Here is a 20,600-nt window from a genome sequence, read left to right on the forward strand (position 1 = left end):
AGCTCTCTGATCAAAATATTGCTGCGTATTTTAGCTTTTCCCCAAAACATTATTTCTGAGCACAATCTTCCTAATTTTACAACACTAATGAAACTGCATTTAGCAGTATTTGCTAATCCCTGCTTAGTAAGTATTAGACACTTAAATGAAACCACCTGACTTCAAACAGGAAAAGGACAGTTGATTCTTTTCAGAGTACCTTCAAAAACCCTTCAGTAGAAAGAAAATGACACTGTCAGAAAACTCAAAACTATCATAAATATAATTTGTTTATAGATTACCAGCTAATATAGAGAAAAATCAGTATTTTACCATGATCTTTTGTACACATTTATGGAAAGATCATTTCACAGGTTACATGCACACAGCAAACAGTTTTTAAAGGTAACTAAGCAACTGAGCTCTGTAAGTTTTTTTATTATTTTCTATGATACAAAGATTACTTCACTAATCCAACTTATAAACTGATGTATTTAACTAGGAAACTAATTACAGAAGAAATGTCATGAGAAACTTCACCACATAGACTCTATAAAACACTTTCAGTATCAGAACAACAATAGAAATGCCATGTCTCATGTTACTTATGAAAGGATCCATATTCCACACTATCAAAGAGAGCGTGCAGTAAGCACAAGGGGCACTGAAGGATGTCACAGCATCCTGAAAGCAGTTGTTAAAATGGAGACTGAAATATCTCTCTAGATCACATCAGCAAACCTAGAAAAAGGAAAAGAGCCCAAGCAGGCATAAACGGAGAAGACAGCACACCTTACTTTGCCATGAGAATGAAATATAAAAAGATACTATTTTGAATGCTGCTGAGCTGTCACAGAACGGTGGAGGTTAAAATCAGTGTTATGCTTGAATGGAACCTTATGATGCTTTATTACAAATGCAAAGGTTACATTATCAAATATGAAAATACAAAAGACTCATTCTGCCCAGATTTTGAGATTTCACACGAAATCTAAATTCTGTCTTAACAAAGTGTATTTTAAGGACCGAGGGAAAGGCCCACTAATGACATAATGAAGTTCTGAAGTGCTATGGCATTCTTATAGACATATCTGAGGCCCGAATCACTGGGAATACCTGCAGCTATTTTAAGTTCTGTGGACCCTAGAGTTTAGTCCCATTTAGCTTTCTCTTCACCCAACCCCCTGCCAACTCTATTTTTGGCCTTTTTGTGTCTTAACTACATAAGCAATGGGATTACCCATTGTGCGTGTTTTCCTGTCCCATAATTAACTGGGTTCCAAAAGCAACTTCCAGCTAACCTGAAGTCAGGACTTAGAGAGTTACATGGCCCTGTGGGCCTTCTGTGCATGCCACCTGACCCTGAGCAAATTACTTAACCTCTCAAGAGAGAAGTGAGATTATAAAAGTTATCTGTGAAGAGAGATTGTAAAAGTATTATAAAAGTATTCTACACTGAGTTCTGGTTAAGACTAGTTGCTCAACACATAACTAACCGTACGAAGAATCATCTAGTGTATACAGTGCTATAGCAGTGGAGACAGTATGGTACTGGCATAGAAACAGACACATAAACCAATGGGTCAGAGGGCCCAGATAAATAAATCCACGCATATTTGTTGTTGTTCAGTCATTAAGTTGTATCCGACTGGACTGCATGGACTGCAGTACACCAGGCTTCCCTGTCCTTCACTATCTCCCAGGGTTTGCTCAAACTCATGTCCATTGGGTCAGTGATGCCATCCAACCATCTCATCCTTTGTCACCCTCTTCTCCTATGCCCTCAACCTTTCTCAGCATCAGGGTCTTTTCCAATGAGCTGGCTCTACACATCAGACCAATGGCACAGAGGGCCCAGATATAAAAATCCACAGATATATGGTCAACTGATCTTTGACAGAGGTACCAAGAATATACAATGAGAAAAGGATAGTCTCTCTATACATGGTGCTAGGAAAGCTGGATATCTATGTGCAGAAGAGTGAAACTGAACCCCATCTTATACCATGCACAAAATTAACTTGAAATGGATTAAAGACTTAAATATAAGACCTGGAACCGTCAAACTCCTAGAAGAAAATGTAGGGAAAAAGCTCAGTCCTGGCAATGCCATTTTGGATATAATACCAAAAGCACAAGCAACAGAAGCAAAAATAAACAAGCAACTATAAAGCTTCTGCGCAGCGAAGGAAACAATTAACAAAACGAAAAGACAAGTTATGGCACAGAAGAAAATACCTGCAAACCATACATCTGATAAGGGCCTACTATTTTGGATATATACATTTGCTATACCCAAAATATATATATGGAATTCATGTAACTCAATAGCAGAAAACACAAATAAGCTTATTAAATAATAGACAAAGGAGCTAAGTGGACATTTTCCAAAGATGACATATAAACAGCTAATGAGGGCACATGAAAAGGTGCTCAAACAGCACTAACCAGAGAAACGCAAATTAAAACCACAATGACATACCATCTCACACTGGGTAGAATGGCTACTATCAAAAAGACAAGAGAATAACACACGTTGGTGAGGATGTGGAGAAAACAGAACCCTCGTACACCACTGGCGAGACAGTAAACTGGTGGGACTGGGAAACAGCATGAAGGTTCCTCAAACACTTAAAAACATATAATCTAGCAACCTCACTCTGAGTATATGCTTATAGGAAATAACACCAGGATCCTGAAAAGATACCTGCACTCCCATATTCAATGCGGCATTATCCACAATAACTAAGATACGGAGAACCTCTGTGTTCACTCATGGCGGAATGGACAAAGAAAATACATACATATATGTATGTGTACACACACACACACACACGGAATATTACACAGTCTTTTAAAAAGGAAATCCTGCCATTGGCAACAACATAAATGAACCTGGAGGATATTTTTCTAAGTGAAATAAGCCAGACACAAAAAAACAAATACACGGGGAAAAAAACAATTGTGATCTCACTTATGTGTGTAATCTTAAAAAGTAATCCACAGGAGAGAGTAGAATGATGGTTGCCATGGCCTGGCAGGTGGGGAAAGTTGCTGGAAGGGTACAAACTTAAAGTTGTAAGACAGGTTAGTTCTGGGAAACTAATGTACAGCTGGTGACTGTAGTCAGTAATACTGTATTGTATACTTGGAATTTGCTAAGAGTAGATCTTAAGTGTTCTCATCACACATCAAAAAAAAAAAAAAAAAGGTGCTCTGTGAGGTGATAGATATGCAGTTATCTTGATTATGGTAATCACTTCACTTTGTAAATGTATACCAAATCATCACACTGTATACCTTACAATATATACAACTTTGTCAGCTACACCTCAGTAAAACTAGTTTTAAAAATTCAAAAGAATCATCTAGTTTAATAAACTTACTTTTACTTTTCCTTTCCATAGTAGACTCTTTTCCTTACCCAACTGAACTCTTAAAAAGCCCACTCATTTTAAAGAGAGAGAAAATAAGATGAAGATTTAGGGACATAGTGTAAGTCAAACGTTACAAGTGGATAAATAACTCAAGTCTCTTGACTTCAAATCTAGTTATTTTTCAGCATACCTTTTTGTTTCTAAGGTTCTTTTATGGAACCATTTGGAAAATAATTTTTTGGTTTTTAACTTGATAAGAGAAAAAAGCCAGGTTATTCTATTAAGGAATAAATAGGGCCACACACTGTTTAATTCCACATTTATCAGAAAAAAAGACCCTTCCCAAAGCAAATTTATATGATCAGCAATAGGCCATGCTCATTCAATCTTATATTCAATAGTATCTATAGCAATCATTTTAAGATATATCATAGGTATTAACAAAACTAATTAAGCCACAAAGAGTTCATTGAGGTTTTGTTTGTTCTGCTTAAAAAACAATTGTATAATGATTTTAGAAAGCCTTTGTTTCACCAAATAGTTAATATTTTAGTCATCTAAAAGCTAGCTATGTGAAGTTTTACCTGTGACCATACTGGCTAAATAAGGGGCTATTACTGTCAACAGGAGATAGACACTTGATCTTTAATGACACTAGGCAGAAATCTGTAGCAGTTTTTGCATTCTTGTTATCAAACACACCCAGAAGTTTAGTGAGTTTCTTAATTCTAATATCTTGGAAGACAATTTTGGACACCAGTCTTCCCACACAATAATGAGTCTCACAAGTTTAACTCGTCCTTATTTTTGGTGAGCCATCATTAAAGTACACCATAGTGGCATTTCATTAAGTTACAAACATTCAGAGTTCAAACCCACAAATTGCAGGATAACTATTAGCTTCTTAGGGGTGAGGGGCTGAATTAAGCCAGCACCAGTTGCTGGGACTATCACCTGAGACCAGAATCTCTGCTTAGTGATTCCTGAAATATTTACCAGTTTATCACCACATATAACTAACTTTTAATAATCATGGGGAAAAGTACTTCTCACTATAATACAATTCAGAAACAGTACAGATTCTAGAAGTACACAAGGCCAGATACAGCCAATTTCATATCCTTGACCCTTCAGGAACCAGGATTTCTCACACAGTCACTTATACCTGACTTCTGTCTCTCTCTTTCTCTCTCTCTCTCTCTCGCTCTCTCTCTCTCTCTCTCACACACACACACACTCCTACTCACACACACATTCTCAGGCTTTTATGTGACAAAGAGATATGACCAATCCAACCATATTCTATTTCAGTTACATTCACTAACCTAGGTCTTACATTTTTAGACATTCTGAAAATGTCAAAACATACTCCAGCACAGTGTAATAGTGCTGTGGAAGCAACAGAAAACCTATTCATTAGTAATTTTTACAGCTCAGAAGTCACAGCTGATGACCAGTATCAAAGTCTTCTTTCAATTAGGAGCAACAGGATAATCCTGTAGAGTGAACACCGCATCTAGAATCAAAAATTAGATTTCAAATCCACTTTCTTGATGAATGAAAGTATATATTGCCTTAAGCACTCACATGTTTTCTTCCTTTCTACCTACATCTTTAGAGATACAACATAATATTGGAGAGGTTATTGAGGTATCTGGGGCTTCCCAAGTATCTCAGTGGCAAAGAATCTGCCTGCAGTGCAGGAGATGCCAGAGACGTGGGTTCAATCCCCGGGTTGAGAAGATCCCCTGGAGGGAGGAAATGGCAATCCTCTCCAGTATTCTTGCCTGGGGAATCCCATGGACAGAGGAGCCGGGAGGCCACAATCCATAGGGTTGCGAGGAGCCAGACATGACTGAGCAACTAAGCCTGCAAGATTGAGGTATCCATGAACTTGCCTCGTCCAGCCAGCTGCCACAGTAACATTTACCTGCGGTAAACATCACAGCTTAAAGGTATCTGCCATGCTTGCTCCTACAAAAATGAAATACTTTTTTCCACAATTTGTTCATAATTAAGAATAATCCTCTTTTCTTCAGAATTACTATAAAGCCATTATATGTGTGTATCACATATATATATTTTATGTACACACATATATGTATATATATATATTTTTTTGCAGAATAAACACAAATCTTGTTCTTCTAGAATAAGCTGGATGAGTGATGAAGTCATAGTCAGTTCCAGGGACTCAGATGAGGGGTAGAAAGGGAAAGCAAGATGGCTTCTGGCTCTTCCATCAGTTTCTCAAGTTTTTTACATCACGGATGATAGTGTGCTCTCTGTCTTCCACTTGCTTTAAGCAAACCCAGTTAGCGACAATTATGAGATAACCTCAACTTCTTGTTAAAAAAGAACACAGGACAGAAACAGCACAGTGATTTGGTCTCTTAGACATTTAATAAGAGAACAAAATTATATATTGAAGACAAAAAACAGCAGCAGCAGGCACAAACCCCAGACAGGTGCTAAGGAAAATCCTATCAGGGGATTTAAACTCTGGAGAAAAGACTAAACTAAAATTAAGAATAACAAAGTCATCAGTAGATACGTCTTGGCAGATTATTAGCTACATGTGAAAGCTTTGATAAAATGGGCTTTTAGCAATGTTTTAAATTTCAGATTTAAGAAAAATCCTCTCCTACTAGCCATTCGTTGAACATTGCCATTTATTTCCATTGTTATTCACTGCCATGTAGCCCAATTACTCCTTTATTTTCTTCTTCACATTTAGTCTGCATTAGCACAAATAAAAATCACAAGGATACCATTACCCTTCAACATTTCCCCAATATATAAATCCTAATTTGCATTAAATCCTTGAGGAAACATACACTGTGGTGAATGAAATGTCCTCTGTAAAAAGTAAATAATGAAGTAATTTTTAGCTAAATATATGTACACACAACTTTACATACAGTTAAACTGATCAAGGTGCTTTTGTAACACTAGGTGTATACAATATTCAATATGCTTAGAATAATAGTTATTTGAGAGGAATGTAATCTTTGAGCATGAAAAAGTTTAAGAATATAAAACTTCTATAAATTCACTCAGATCCATTTTGCTATTGACCCACTGATGTAGAAGTTTTATGTACCATAATTAATGGGAAAAATTAATGAATGCTGCTGATACTTAGTGTAGTTCTCAAAAGCTAAAAATCTTTCCCCAAAATCAGTATTTGAAAGCTATCTCTTTAGGGAAAAAAGTCAAAGCTTTAACTGTCAGTATATTTTTCAGTCTAGTATAAGAAAGCTTTGAAACAAGGATCTAAGCACTCTAGGAAAACTAATTTTAAAAGTGGGGGGCACAGGAGTGGGGGACCATAATTTTCAAAAATATTAGCCTGAGAAGTAACTTTATAATAAGAGAATGTCTGAATATCTTTAAAATGGGGGGAAAATGTAATTAAAAATGCTGGAATTCTACAAATTGAGCACAGCACTAAAAATGACTCAACAGGGGAAATTTAATGAAAAGATAAACTGAAAGCAAATTGACTGATTAAAACACACACACACACACACACACACACACACTCTGAAGGCAGTCATTCAGGATTATATGTTAGTTGGCTTTGTATTTTCTTTTAAATAGAATAACTTCTTAATGTATAAAACAATAAAGCTCTCAAGCATTCATGAAAAATTCTTATCAAATTTCACTCTAGAGTTAATAATCTGTTAGACTACTAGGCCTAAATAAATCTATTATGTTAAATCAGGAATTAACACATGCTGTTTTCCATAGCAGGAAATATATAAAATTATAAGCTCTTCATGTTTTTGTTATTAGGTTTGGTACCCTTAAAAATAAGTAGTATTCTACATCCAGAGTGCTCTAACGCAATTGTCTTTATATCTTTTAGAATTTATAATTCATCTCAATGCTCAGGCCTTACAGAAAACCACAAAAGGACGTGCAACTGCTACTTACTGTCTTGAACAGTAAAACTGTATTTGTTCTGTTTTTGAGCCCATAGGTTTTGCTTTATGACGTTTTCAGAATGAAGCAAATTTATTCTATTTTCTTTTCACTGTTACACATGATTTCTAAGATCATTAATTTTAACACTAACATCCTGTTACATTCTCATTTGAGTTGTTCTATTTATCTCGAAGGTAGACTTACATATTACCATTACAAAAAATAACTATTTGCATAATACTTTATGATTTTACATCTATTACAAACACATCACAGGGAGCCTGAGGATGCATTCAGTAGCTTGTCATTCACCACTTCAAGACCCTTCAGAACTAAACAAGGGGGAGGGTGACATTTTGCTAATGGCAGAAGTAAAGAAATGAATATAAATAACAAACTTTGAAGTTTTAAAAATGCAAACTAAAATTTTTAAAAATGCAAACAAAAATATGATCCATATGCATAAACAAGATAGTTTCAATTTATAAAACTTGGTGATATTTGTAGAAAGTAAGGTGTTTGGAGATTTATGTATCTTCTATTATGACAGCCATTTAAATTATCTAAAACTATCCTACAAAATAAAGAAAATTAACATCTTCTTGCTAAATTTTATAAATTATATCATATTAAAACTGTACCTATTTACATAATTCAGCCTTTTCTCAGCCTTGTGAAATAATCTGATTATCATTTATTACTCTAGACTTAACCCTATAAATGCATATTAAGAATGTTTCAGAGGGAGATAATAATGATCTAACATGTTTAGAAATCATGTTGTTTCATAACTTCTTGGTAAAACAACTACAAAGAAAACTGTTTACAGCTTCTGTATTTTCTTCCATAGCTACCAGTGCAGATAAAAAAATACCGAATGCTGTTATGTCACCTCTAGTCTAAATGCTCATAGCACTTGAAGCTTTTTGTAAACAATATGCCTCTATACTAAATGCCTACCCTGAGCCACTAGCTACCTAATTGAACATTTTTAACTGTAGTTTTAAATGCAGCACAATACCGTCTTAAATACACACACACACACACAGGAGTGTGCAGAAAAGGAAGGAGGTGGAAAGCAAGCAATGGAGCACGTTGTTGTTTTTCATTCATGCAGTATAGTGATGTCAGTGTCTGCAGCAGCAGCAGCAGCGGGAGGAGCCTTGACCTGTGGAGGCTAAAATCCACTGAAGTCAGAACCTTGCAGAATTCAAAAGAAACTGAGTAGATAATCGTTTGAAAAAATTGTTCAACTGTTCATAGTATGAATTTTAAATAGCAAAGTAAACACAAAAGATTAGCTCTATAGTTTTAACTTGAGTAGAGAGGAGTAAGGCGGGATGTGGAGAAGTGACATAAACGTAATATCATCAGGGAACTGGGGGCAGAAGAGCCTACATTCAAAATCACTTCAATGTAAGAAACTGACAAACCACTTGATGTTAAAACCAACAGAAAGGCCTCCTCTAGTCCCTGTACAAGCTCTCTGATGATGCAAATCTGTCTCCTGCACAACTAGACTCAGAGAAGTGTTTTCATCATGATTGTGTTAAAATTGCATTAAACTCAGATGTGCCGTACTACAACAAAGAGGACAGTTTAAGTCTGGTCACAAATTTTATTAAAACTACTTGATGATGGACCTTGTAATTCCTAATCAATTAAGACTTTTGAAAGATGCAGAAAAAGCAAGTTGTACTACAATCTATTATAAGATGTTAGTGGTTATCAGCAAAAGGGGAGGAGGTAGTAGATGGCCATCATACTGTTGCAGCAATTGCTCAAACTACTCTTACTATGCCCACAAAACCCTCTGGACAGAATCTTTCTGCAGTGCTTATTTTATGGCTCTCATATTAGTCCTTAAAAGAAAGTCCCAAAACCCAATGGACATACTGTTGAAGCTAAATCACTCAAAAATGTACGTAACTGCTGCCGTCTTTTCTTTCTGTTACCTTTCCTTTCATACAGTTCTAGAAAATGAGCAAGGGAGTCGCATATGGCATTAATCTGTTAGAAAATGGTGGCCTTTTCTGTAAAATACAGGCAAAGATGTGTGTTCAGTTGTGGTCATTATTAGGGCGATCACGTTGTTTTCATTCATTCATTCAGGATTTGCTGGAGGATGTCAGTTTCTGCAGCTGGCTTGACCTGGGGGAGGAGTAGGGGAGCAAATTCCTTCTGGTGCATACAGATTACAGGATGTGTTTCTTGGTGCTCCTGTACACATACCACTGCACTACATCCTACCCTGCCTTCACCATCAAGTGGTCTGAAAACAAGGGCCTTAGCAACATGCAAATTACAGGTCCGAAACACTAAAACAAAAACACCCAAACTGCAGTCTATCTTACTAACACAATCACTTTCTCCAAGTCTAAGACCCTCATCGACAAAACACCATGAAAAAAATTCCACATACCATATAAAACACCATACAGAGCTCCACAATGTTTTCCTCCCAAGCAGAGATTTTTCCACTCTGTTACCGGTATGATAGGGTCTCTCCACAATGCAGAAGCAGCAGCAGCAGCAGCATCTGTAACCCTAACCCGGTATCTAATCACATGAGCTACTACTCCTCTCTTCCTTATGAGCTTTATATCCCTGTTTTGGCTTATCTCCCTCTTCTCCCCCAGGACTCAACTAGATCATGCACTATGTCCCTAGAGATAAACCAAACCACACCAGAACACAAAACATTAAGGGAAGCCGACAGCATCCACCAGGTCTCCATTGCCTTTGACAACTAACAGAAAAGAAACTCGAGATCCTTTAATAGCTGAACTGAACTGTTAAGTGTACTTACAAATGGAAGAAAAAAAGTAAGCACACTCCACCAATAGGTCCTCAGAAATTTACCATGCAAGTCTTGAGTTGGGCATAAACTGTTTTCAGTGCAGTACCGCCCAGATGCATATGACTATATAAAGTAGAGAAAAGGAGACCAAAAAAAAAAAAAAAAAAACACCAAACACTATACACTTCAATTGCACATCCAAAACTGTCCCCTCTACACACCCAACAGGATATCCTTACATCATAACTAGTGCCTCCACCCCTCCAAAAAAGAAAAAAATTACCCCGGTAGGCATAGACACATTATGGGAACTTTGTAGGAAAGCACAAAGAGGCTGTAGAGATTACAACCACCACCTTATCTGCTGCCGGAGTTGGTGTGCGTGTTTTTTTAAAGTGTTTCACCCAGCTCCTCCTTCCCCCACTACAAACAGCAAACACAGGAGTGAGCTAATCAGCTCTTAAACTGAAAAACCTTTCGATGCAGGCGTGTGATGGTAGATAAAAGCTGAAGGGGAGGCAGAAGGGTCAAATAAAAGTTGCTCTGCAGTCCGCTCCTCCGAGCCCCGCAGCGACCGCAGAGGGGTGAGGTTCCCAAAGCCACTTTCACACCTTCGATAATGCACTAGCAAAGAGAAGCCCGGAGAGGCTGAAGTTTCCACGGAGGGCACCGTCGGGGAAGGGAGACGCAGCCCGGGAGGACGGAAGGGTTGGGCTCGCTACCTCTGCAGACGGGCGAGCCGGGGCTCCGTCGCTCAGGTGAGTTGCTCCTCCGGTGGCTCTCGGGGGACCGTCTCGGGCGGCCCTTGGCCCGCGGCGCCTGCTCGGTTGGGGCCGCGGCTGGCGGCGGCGTCGGGCTGGGCGGGCTGGGGCCGCGGGCCGCGCCGGGCCCCGGGAGGCTGCCCAGCGAGGCGGCGGCGGCGGCGGCGGGCGGGCGCGTGGGACTGTGCTGGCTGCCCCGCAGGAGTTGGTAGGGCACCGTGGCGCGGATGGGCTGCAGCAGCCGGCCGGCTCCCGCAGCTGGGGCGCAGCCCACACCGCCGCCGCCGCCGCCGCCGCCGCCTGCACCGTTCCCGCTGCCGGCGGCGGGGGCGGCGGGCGGGGAACCCGCGGCGCTGCGCCGCATCCTCTGCGGCGGGGGATGAGGGGTCTGAGAGGAACTGGAAGAGGAGGCGGCAGTGGACATGGTGGCTCCGCGGGCCCGGGACGACGCCGGCCGACACCGAGGCGCGGAGCGGGAGGCGCGCGAGCGTGTGGGAGCCGGCGCGATAGTGCGTGCGAGTGTGTAAGGGGGAGGGGCGGGGGTATCGGGGAGGGGGAGGAGTCTCCCGGCTCCCCCTTCCCAACGCGCACCCCCGCCGCCTCGGCGAAGGGGGAGGGGAAAGCTGCGAAAACAAACGTCCAACGGCCCCAACCGCCCGGCCGGGCTCGCTGTGGCGGTCACGGCCGGGGCCGCAAGGAGCCCGAAGCCGCCGCCGCCGCCCCGGGCATCGCGCTGACAGGGGAGAGGGGCAACCGGCCGGATCACGCCGACTCGCGGGGCTGCACGCGCGGGAGAGGCCGGTAGCTGCAAAGAGGGCTTGGACCCCTGCTTTTGGGGACCAGGGTAGGGGGAAAAGGGCCTCGAGGTGCCCGGCTCTCCGCGGAGCCGCGCCACCGCAAACGCCGCCGCCGCCGCCGCTTCTGCCCTCTCCTCACTCCAAAAGGCAACTAACCCCTAAGCTGTACCCCGCCCCCGGCACCGCCTCCCGGCGCTCGGGACCGGCAGCTGCCGCAACGAGCATTCCCATTGGCTCCGTCCTTCTCCACCAACGCTGTAGTGATTGGTTTCAGGATAGGAGTGAGAGGAGTATCTGCCAATGAAAGTGGGTGTCCTACTCTGGAGGCGGGATATGAAGGGGTGGAAGAGGGAGGAGGGGGCTGTGCGCGCAAGGAGGGGCGTGAGAGTTGACAGCCTTTGAGGTGCGAGGGGGACTTTGATTGGGCTGCTTTGGGAGAGTGGGTCCGTACGTGTCCTGCCCCAACACCCACAGACACGCGTACACCCGAGGAAGCAGGTTACGAGGGCTCCACCCTCCAGGGCCGATTGTACAATATGAGACAGAGGATACATCAGGCAAATTTGACTTTACAAGTACACCTGTTCTGATAGTGGGATGTTTTAGAATCCATCCCTTTCTCTCTAACTTTAGTAATCTGAGGTTTTGCAGCGAGCAGACTAATCGAAAGAACTTCAGGGCATCAGAAGCAATGTGTGGGAGTTGGATTAAACACTGAGTGGATACTTTTACAGTTAACCTATGGAGTGAAAAGAGTCAAATCTTCTGTTCCAAGATAATAACTTGGAATTGCAAGAGTCAACAAGGAGTTGTACATCATTACACCATCAGTTAAATACATTAATGGAGGGTACGCTGTTGTCTTTCCCAGAAGCAGATGCCCTCTTGGGAGAAGTACCAGACTTGATGTAACAATACACTGTGGTAAATTTCGGTTTTATTCTGCAGTGAAACTGAAGGGATACAAAGATTTTAGATGACTACCAGGAACCTAAGTTTACCCCTAAATTGTTCCTGCTTAAACCTTAAGGAACAATTGATTGATGGGTCTAATCAGATAACCTCCCTTAGTTTCCATGAGATAAGAAAAGCATAACTGGGGGGTCAGATTGATCTACTCTTGGTGTCTGCCCACAGTGACACGCTTCCTCTGATTTTCGGCACTAAATGCAGAGATCAGTTTCACTTAGAGGGGCCATCCTTCTCAGCTTCCTTGTGTCCTCAGAAAAGAAAGTATACCCGGTTCTGTAAAAAGTGGATGAAACCCACTTTTTCTGTAAAAATGCAAGAATTGCACCCATTAAGACTGCTGATAGTTCCTCACTTTATCACATACTAGAATAATAGTGAACAGTTATTGAACATTTCATGTGTCGGTCATTGTTCTAAGACTGTTGTATGTGTTAACGCCTTCAATCCTTCTATAATCCACAACGTAGATACTATTATTATCACCACTGTGTTCATATATGTTTGCTTTCCAGAATAATATATTAATTATGAATACAGTATAATTTTTACTCTTTAAAATTTGGTATAATTGACCTATTGTAGTATTTTTTTCCATCTAAAATAAAAGATTTCCTCATTCATTAGGAAATTGAATTCCTTCATGAGGAAAAAGAATGATAAATGGCTTCTTTCTGATGACTTTTTTGGAATATCAAGAACAAAAATTGACAGATTAAAATGAATAAAGTTTTTTAAAAATTGCTGGAAAATATCCAAGTTGTTGATTTGATTACAGCATGGTTTCATTATAGAAATGTTATCTCTGGAAACAAACTCAATGCTTTAGATTACAATAATTCTAAATTTATACCAAGCCACAGCCATAACGATCAATACTTCAGTTCAGTTCAGTCTCTCAGTTGTGTCCAACTCTTTGCGACCCCATGGACTGCGGCACGCCAGGCTTCCCTGTCCATCACCAACTCCCAGAGCTTACTCAAACTCATGGCCATAGAGTCAATGATGCCATCCAACCATCTCATCCTCTGTCATCCCCTTCTCCTTATGCCCTCAACCTTTCCCAGCATCAGGGTCTTTTCCAATCAATACTTGATTTGGATCTAAAACAACATACCTTTTAAAGGCTTTCTGTATTTGTTCAAAACTATCATACCAAGTTAAATATCCAAAACAAATCTAAATGACACACAAAGAGAACTAGTATGATCTTAAAATACTATTTTTAGTTGCTGGTAAGTCATCAAGTCATCATGACCTATTTAGATGTTCAGTCACCTCTTTACTAAAGATAGCTTGGTCATCTCTTAAACCTTTGTTCTCATGAAATAAATATGGATCTTTATGTGTTAAGAATCGAGTCTCTAAACAAATGAAAGCTGGGCTAAAATAAACTAAACCCAGCATCTGCTTTCAAATGTCCACATGTTGAGGTCTTAATAGCATTTTCTTCTTAGTGAGGATGGGAGTGGGCTCCAAGGGTATAAATTTAAGTTTTAGGAAAACATACTCCCCAGTAAATTGGAAACCCCTTAGAAGGAAGTGTGAATTTCTAGGCTAGAAGAGCATTGTTGTTATCAGACTGTGCTAGGTATGGAATCATACACCCAGTATGGATTATCTCTGTTTGTTGAATATAAGTGTAACAATCCCTGTAAATTCTGTAAATGTTAATATTGATAATAACCTCTTTTTTTGTGTTGTCCTGCCTGGAAGGAGACACCACTGAAAGCACAATCAGGTGGCAGAGGAAACATCTTTGTCCTCAGTAACCTGTGTCTTAGTTATTCGTGGAACAGGTCTCACCATTAGCTTATCTGAGGTAGAACTCTGGTACACTTACTTCTTGATTCATATATGGTAATGGGCTGCAATACCCATTAGGTTACATTAAAACTTGGAATCATTGGCTGTGTCTGATTAATATGCAGTCCCGTGTGAAAAGAGAACGAGATAACCATCGGGCCTACAGAGCTACCAGAACCCCCCTCTTCTAGTTTCGTCCACGTTTGCCAGGCTGTGCATCCAAGGCCCAACCAAATGTAAGAGGCAGTCCAAGCTGTCAGCGTTAGAAATGAGGTCATGGCTGAGAGAAAACACTAAACAGATCTGCACTGATGTTCAGCTTAAGCTGATTAAACTCTCTTGTAGGTGGATTCTTTATAGCAACAACAAAAAGAGCCTTGCCTGAATATTTGTCCCTGGCAGATGCTTACAGTAAAACTCCTTACTGCTTGTGACAGCCTACGTGCGCCTTTGCATTAGGTGCTGTCTCTGCCTGAGGAGTTCTTGCCCCAGTTACCCACATGGCTTGCTCCCTCAGTTCCCCCAGGTCTCTACTCAGATGTCATCCCCTTCACAATGAAAGCTTTTCTGAAAACTCTTTTGAAAATTGCAAGCACCCCGAGATGGTCCCTACTCTCTGTCATACTTTTCTTTCCCAGATTACCATCCACACATTGTATATTGTAATTATTTTTTATTCTGTCCGTGCAGAATACACCATGAAGGCAAGACTTTTTATCAGTTTTATTATTGCTGAATCTCCATAGTAGTGCTTGGTACCCGGTAGACAATATTTGCTCAATGTTTTTAAAAGGGTAGCAAATTTTAATCAGTGCTTGTTCCAAAGACTAAATTGCACCTTTCATCAGAAAACAAAATTGACAATAACAAGTGTATGTGTATCACTGTTGTAGAGGCATAGCCACAAGGTAGAAAAATGTTCCATGTGGCTTCTGTAAACTATACAGATACTCACATTGGGGCCAGCATTCAAAAGGAAAGCGTATCTTGTATTGTGATCGTTATAAAGGCAGAGTAAAAAATACTAGTCCTCGTGGCTCTTGTAGGCTCATCTGATGTTGAAAGTGGAGAATGAAATTGATAATGGAGAAAAGGCAGTTGAAATCTGTAGAAAAAAATAACCAACTGAAATTGACAGAGGCCAGTTGAGGAGCATCAGTTAGAGAATGACATCTGCTGATATGTAATTAGTTCTATCTCTCTATTGGGAGCAGTTATTCTCAAGAGGCCTGTGTGAGGGAACCGAAAAATACATATATTTAAGCAGAAAGGAACATTTCATGAAAATAATAATCATCTTACTTTGTTTCTTCCCCCCAGCCCCAGCTTTATTGAGATGTAATTGACATAAGGAGAAGGAAATGGCAACCCACTCCAGTGTTCTTGCCTGGAGAATTCCAGGGACGGGGGAGCCTGGTGGGCTGCCATCTCTGGGGTCTCACAGAGTCGGACACGACTGAAGCGACTTAGCAGTAGCAGCAGCAGAAGTAATTGACATAAAACATTGTGTAAGTTTAAGGTATGTAATGATTTGCTACTTAGTGGAAAATAACATCATAAGGTTAGTTAACACATCCATCACCTCACATAGTTACAAAATTTTTTATGATGAGAACTTTTAAAATCTATTCTCTTAGCAACTTTTAAATATTCAATTTAGTATTGTTAAAAAAATAACCTCTATACCTCACATTATATCCCCAGAATGTATTCATCTTATACCTAGAAGTTTGTACCTTTGACCATCTTCACCCATTGCCCTCCAGCCCCTGTTCCTGTTCTCTATTTATACAAGTTTGGATTTTTTTTTCTAGATTCCACATATAAGTGAGATCATATAGTGTTTGTCTTTCTCCATCTGACTTACTTCTCTTGTAACGCCTTCAAGGTTCATCTGTGTGGACACAAATGGCAGAATTTCATTCTTTTTATGACTGAATAATACTCCTTTGTGTATATATGTCACATTTGTTATCCGTTCATTCATTAATGGACACTGAGGTTGTTTTCATATCTTGGCTGCTGTAAATAGTGCAAACATGGAAGTACACATATCTCTTGGAGTTATTGATTTCATTTCCTTCAGCTATGTACCCAGAAGTAGGATTGCTGGATCATATGGTAGTTCTATTTTTAAGTTTTTTAGTAACTTGTAATGTTTTAAGTAGTGGCTGCATCAATTTACAGTCCCACCAACAGTGCACAAGGGTTCCTAAGTCTTTATATCCTCCACAGTACTTATTCGGAGAAGGCAATGGCACCCCACTCCAGTACTCTTGCCTGGAAAATCCCATGGACGGAGGAGCCTGGTAGGCTGCAGTCCATGGGGTCGCTAAGAGTCGGACACGACTGAGCGACTTCACTTTTACTTCTCGCTTTCATGCATTGGAGAAGGAAATGGCAACCCACTCCAGTGTTCTTGCCTGGAGAATCCCAGGGACAGGGGAGCCTGGTGGGCTGCCGTCTATGGGGTCGCACAGAGTCGGACACGACTGAAGCGACTTAGCAGCAGCAGCAGCAGTACTTATTATTTCTTGTCTTTTTCATAATACCCACTTTAACAGTGAGGAGGTAGCTCAGTGTGGTTGTAATTTGCATTTCTCTGATTAGTGATGTTGAACACCTTTTCATGTACCTGTTGACCATTTGAATATCTTCTTCAGAAAAAAATCTCTGCCCAGATCCTTTGCCCATTTTTAAGTGGATTGTTCGTTGTGTTTTTCTTTCTTTCTTTGCTTTCATATGAGTTGCTTGTATATTTGCGGTATTAACTCCCATTGAAATATGTTATTTGCAAATATTTCTCCCGTGATCTAGGTTGACTTTTCATTTTGTTGATTGTGTCTTGTGCTGTGTAGAACGCCTTCTAGTTTGATGTAGTTTCACTGGTTTATTCTGTTTTTGTTGTGGTGCTTTGAGTGTCATATCCATAAAATCCTTGCTAAGACTAATGTCAAGGGATTTTCCCTTATGCTTTGGATTTTAAAAGTTCAGAAGAAACAATAAAAGTCAGGGATATTTTCTTTTTTAACTGGTAAATATCAAAAGAGTAAAGGATGCAACTATTATTACCTGGATAGAAAATAGTGAGGAGGACCACCAGTTTTTCAGCTTTCATCTTCAAAGCAATTCCTGTCCCCAACTATGATGCCAGGCGCACATCCCCTAAGCTGGTATATGTAAGTAGGATTTTATCATTTAACTAAGAGATTATATTCTACAAACCCAGCACATTCAGAGGCTAAATAGATTTTGGGACCAGGAAACTGGAAATATTCTCTCTTTGCTGTGACATTTCATTTGTTTTAGTTCCAAACACAGTGTCAACAATATATGAGAGCAATTGTGATCCTATGAAAAGACTGTACTTGATTATCACAGTACTATTTTTTCAATGAGAGTTTAGAGTAATTAAAATTTGTCATTGATTAATTTCCTCCTATGTGGCTGAAGCTTACTTTTTACCACATAAGTGTGTTGAATGACTGTTGTTAAAGGGCCATCAATTCATCAGCAGAGAAAATTTTTTAATTATTAAATGTTTGTAATGCATAAGTTCCAGTGGCCTCCCCAATATCCTGTTGAAAAGGTTCATATTAATATATTTAATAAGCCTGTATGAGGATTTAATAGCAATACTACTAGCATCAGGCCTTAGTAACTCCTCATCAAGTTACTTATTAAATACCTTCAAAGTAAGACACTGTTGTTTTAAATACCTTCAAAGTAAGACACTGTTGTATACTCTGTAAGGGCTGCACCTGTTCTCACACTTTGGTAAATTGAAATCCATCAGAGGCAAAATGGAGAAGGCAATGGCACCCCACTCCAGTACTCTTGCCTGGAAAATCCCATGGATGGAGGGGCCTGGTGGGCTGCAGGCCATGGGGTTGATAAGAGTCGGACACGACTGGGCGACTTCACTTTCACTTCTCACTTTCATGCATTGGAGAAGGAAATGGCAACCCACTCCAGTGTTCTTGCCTGGAGAATCCCAGGGATGGGGGAGCCTGGTGGGCTTCCATCTATGGGGTCGCATAGGGTCGGACACGACTGAAGCGACTTAGCAGCAGCAGCAGCAGCAGCAGCAGCAGAGGCAAAAAGATATTTCTACAAATAAAGGAGAAACCATGTCTAAACTAGCATGGCTTCCATAGGAGCTATGCAGATAAAGCAAATAGAAGTAATGGGAGGGAAAGATCACTTTTGAGGAACGGCTTCAGGAAAGAGTGTGAAGAAGTCTTGTCACCAGGAAAACAGAGGATGTGTTAGGAGATGATCGAGCAGCCTGCCTCGACTGATTGAAGATAAGGCTTGGTCTGTTGATGACATGTCATGACATGTCATGGAGGTTGCACTTTATTGAGTTTGCAAGAGGAGCTGTTGAAGATTCTTAAATTGGGGGGTGGAACATGAAAGAGGCTGGGCTTTATGAAGATTAATGCAAGAAGAGTCTACAACTTGGATGGAGACTGCAAACTGGAAGATGATAGTAGACTTTGAGAAGAGTCTGTGGAAGTTTAGGTAACAAGAGTTAGGGGAGTGAGAGGGGACATGCAGAGGGGGAAAAGGTGCAAGTGATACTCCTTCTCAGCTGATGGACCTTGAAAGTAGGAGGTCAGACAGCTCTGAAGTTTCGGGCTTGGATGCCTAAGAGGATAGTTGTGGCTTTAATAGGAACAGGGAGCCAAGGGAAGGAGTAGGGTTGGGAAAAAATAATTAGTTCAGTTATAAATAAGGGAACCAGAGGACATTCATGGGGAGACAGTTTTTTCCTTTGTATTATTGAGATATAATTGACATACAGCACTGTATAAGTTTAAGGGTTACAGCATCAAGACTTGACTTGCCTATGTTATGAAGTGATTACAGTAACTAGTTTAGCTAACATTCATCATCTCATATCGATACAAGGGGTGGGGGGGAGAATATTTCAGAGTTCTTAAAGACAGTTTTTAAATGATAGTTGAGAAGAGCAGAGGTTTGGTTTGGGGTCTGGGAGAGGTTATCCATGCACATTTTGTAGTTGAAGCCATGGACACAAATGAAGTTGGCAAGGGAACAAAGTATAGCAGTAAAGAAAAAGAGGATTAAGGACAAAATGTGGGGAAATTATGCATTAGTGGAGGAGGATATGTAAACAAACAAACCAAAGACAGCAAAACTAGGAAGCACTTCTTAATTAGAGTTTGGGGTCTCGGAGGATGTTTGGTAGATGCCTCTGGGGATCTGGGAGCTCACAACCCCTTCTCTAAGAATTAGTCCTCCCCCAACACAGAGAGGGCTTAGGCCTGACGGCTGTGTTTGTACACAGTGACCTTGTTCTTCTGACCATGGCTGGCTTGACCTGAGTTCGATAACTGACCAAACCTGGACCAATCAAATTTTCTCCCCTGGAAATTTGGAATTAAGAAATACAGTGTTATTCTATTAAGGGCATGAACTGAGTGATCCTATTAAGGGCATGAACTGGGTGATCACAGAGACTTGTGCATGGGGTGGCCATCTTCTTTCACAGAAATGGAGAAGCGGAAGAAACCTGACTTCTGAAAGAAAAGAATGAAGTGACTTGCAGAAAATAGAAATGAGAACAGGTGACCTGAGAGAGAGAGAGACTGAGAGTATGTTTATTTTCCCATAATGACTTGTTCAATGTTCTAAAACCATCCCCACACCTGCCTACCCCTAATACAATTCCAGTATACTCCTACCATCAAATCTACAAATCCTTTGGCACTTGGACCAGACCTTCCTTTCTGTTACAAGTGGTATTTTCTCCTCTCCTATCAAAACCCATTCCTCTACTTGTGATTTAAATCCCTTCCCCTCTTTCCTTCTTAGGGGCTTCGTTTCTTCAGTAATTCCCCTTCCTCTTGTAAATCATCAGATTCTTGATTATCCTGAACATGTATGCATCTGTGCTCAGTTGTGTCCAGCTCTTTGCAACCTCATGACTACAGCCCGCCAGGCTGCTCTGTCCATGAAATTTTCCAGGCAAGAATATTGGAGTGGGTTGCCATTTCACTCCATCCACTATGTATGAATATGCTCTATCCCAACATTAAAAAAAAAAAAAGATTCTTATGCTGTCCCTCTCCATCTATAGTACTAATTCTCTGATTCCTTCACAATAACCGTTCTTGAGAAAGATGTCGGCAAGTTAACTCGGATTTGCTCT

At 40.5% G+C, this 20,600-nt stretch overlaps 1 protein-coding gene and 1 long non-coding RNA gene across 2 annotated transcripts in view; one reads left to right on the forward strand and one right to left on the reverse strand.

The window, feature by feature from the left end:
- GLCCI1 (glucocorticoid induced 1) overlaps positions 1 to 11,358 on the reverse strand; it is a 108,874-nt gene extending 97,516 nt beyond the window's left edge. The window contains exon 1 of the mRNA XM_027540073.1: positions 10,812 to 11,358. Coding sequence (XP_027395874.1) covers positions 10,812 to 11,274 — 463 coding nt within the window. The 5' untranslated portion in view covers positions 11,275 to 11,358. The remainder of the gene's footprint in view (positions 1 to 10,811) is intronic.
- The window catches only part of LOC113891692, a 106,439-nt gene continuing 95,553 nt past the window's right edge, over positions 9,715 to 20,600 (forward strand). The window contains exon 1 of the long non-coding RNA XR_003510856.1: positions 9,715 to 10,847. This is a non-coding gene — a long non-coding RNA (uncharacterized LOC113891692). The remainder of the gene's footprint in view (positions 10,848 to 20,600) is intronic.

This window comes from Bos indicus x Bos taurus, chromosome 4, assembly GCF_003369695.1.
Source record: "Bos indicus x Bos taurus breed Angus x Brahman F1 hybrid chromosome 4, Bos_hybrid_MaternalHap_v2.0, whole genome shotgun sequence".
Taxonomy (NCBI): domain Eukaryota; kingdom Metazoa; phylum Chordata; class Mammalia; order Artiodactyla; family Bovidae; genus Bos; species Bos indicus x Bos taurus.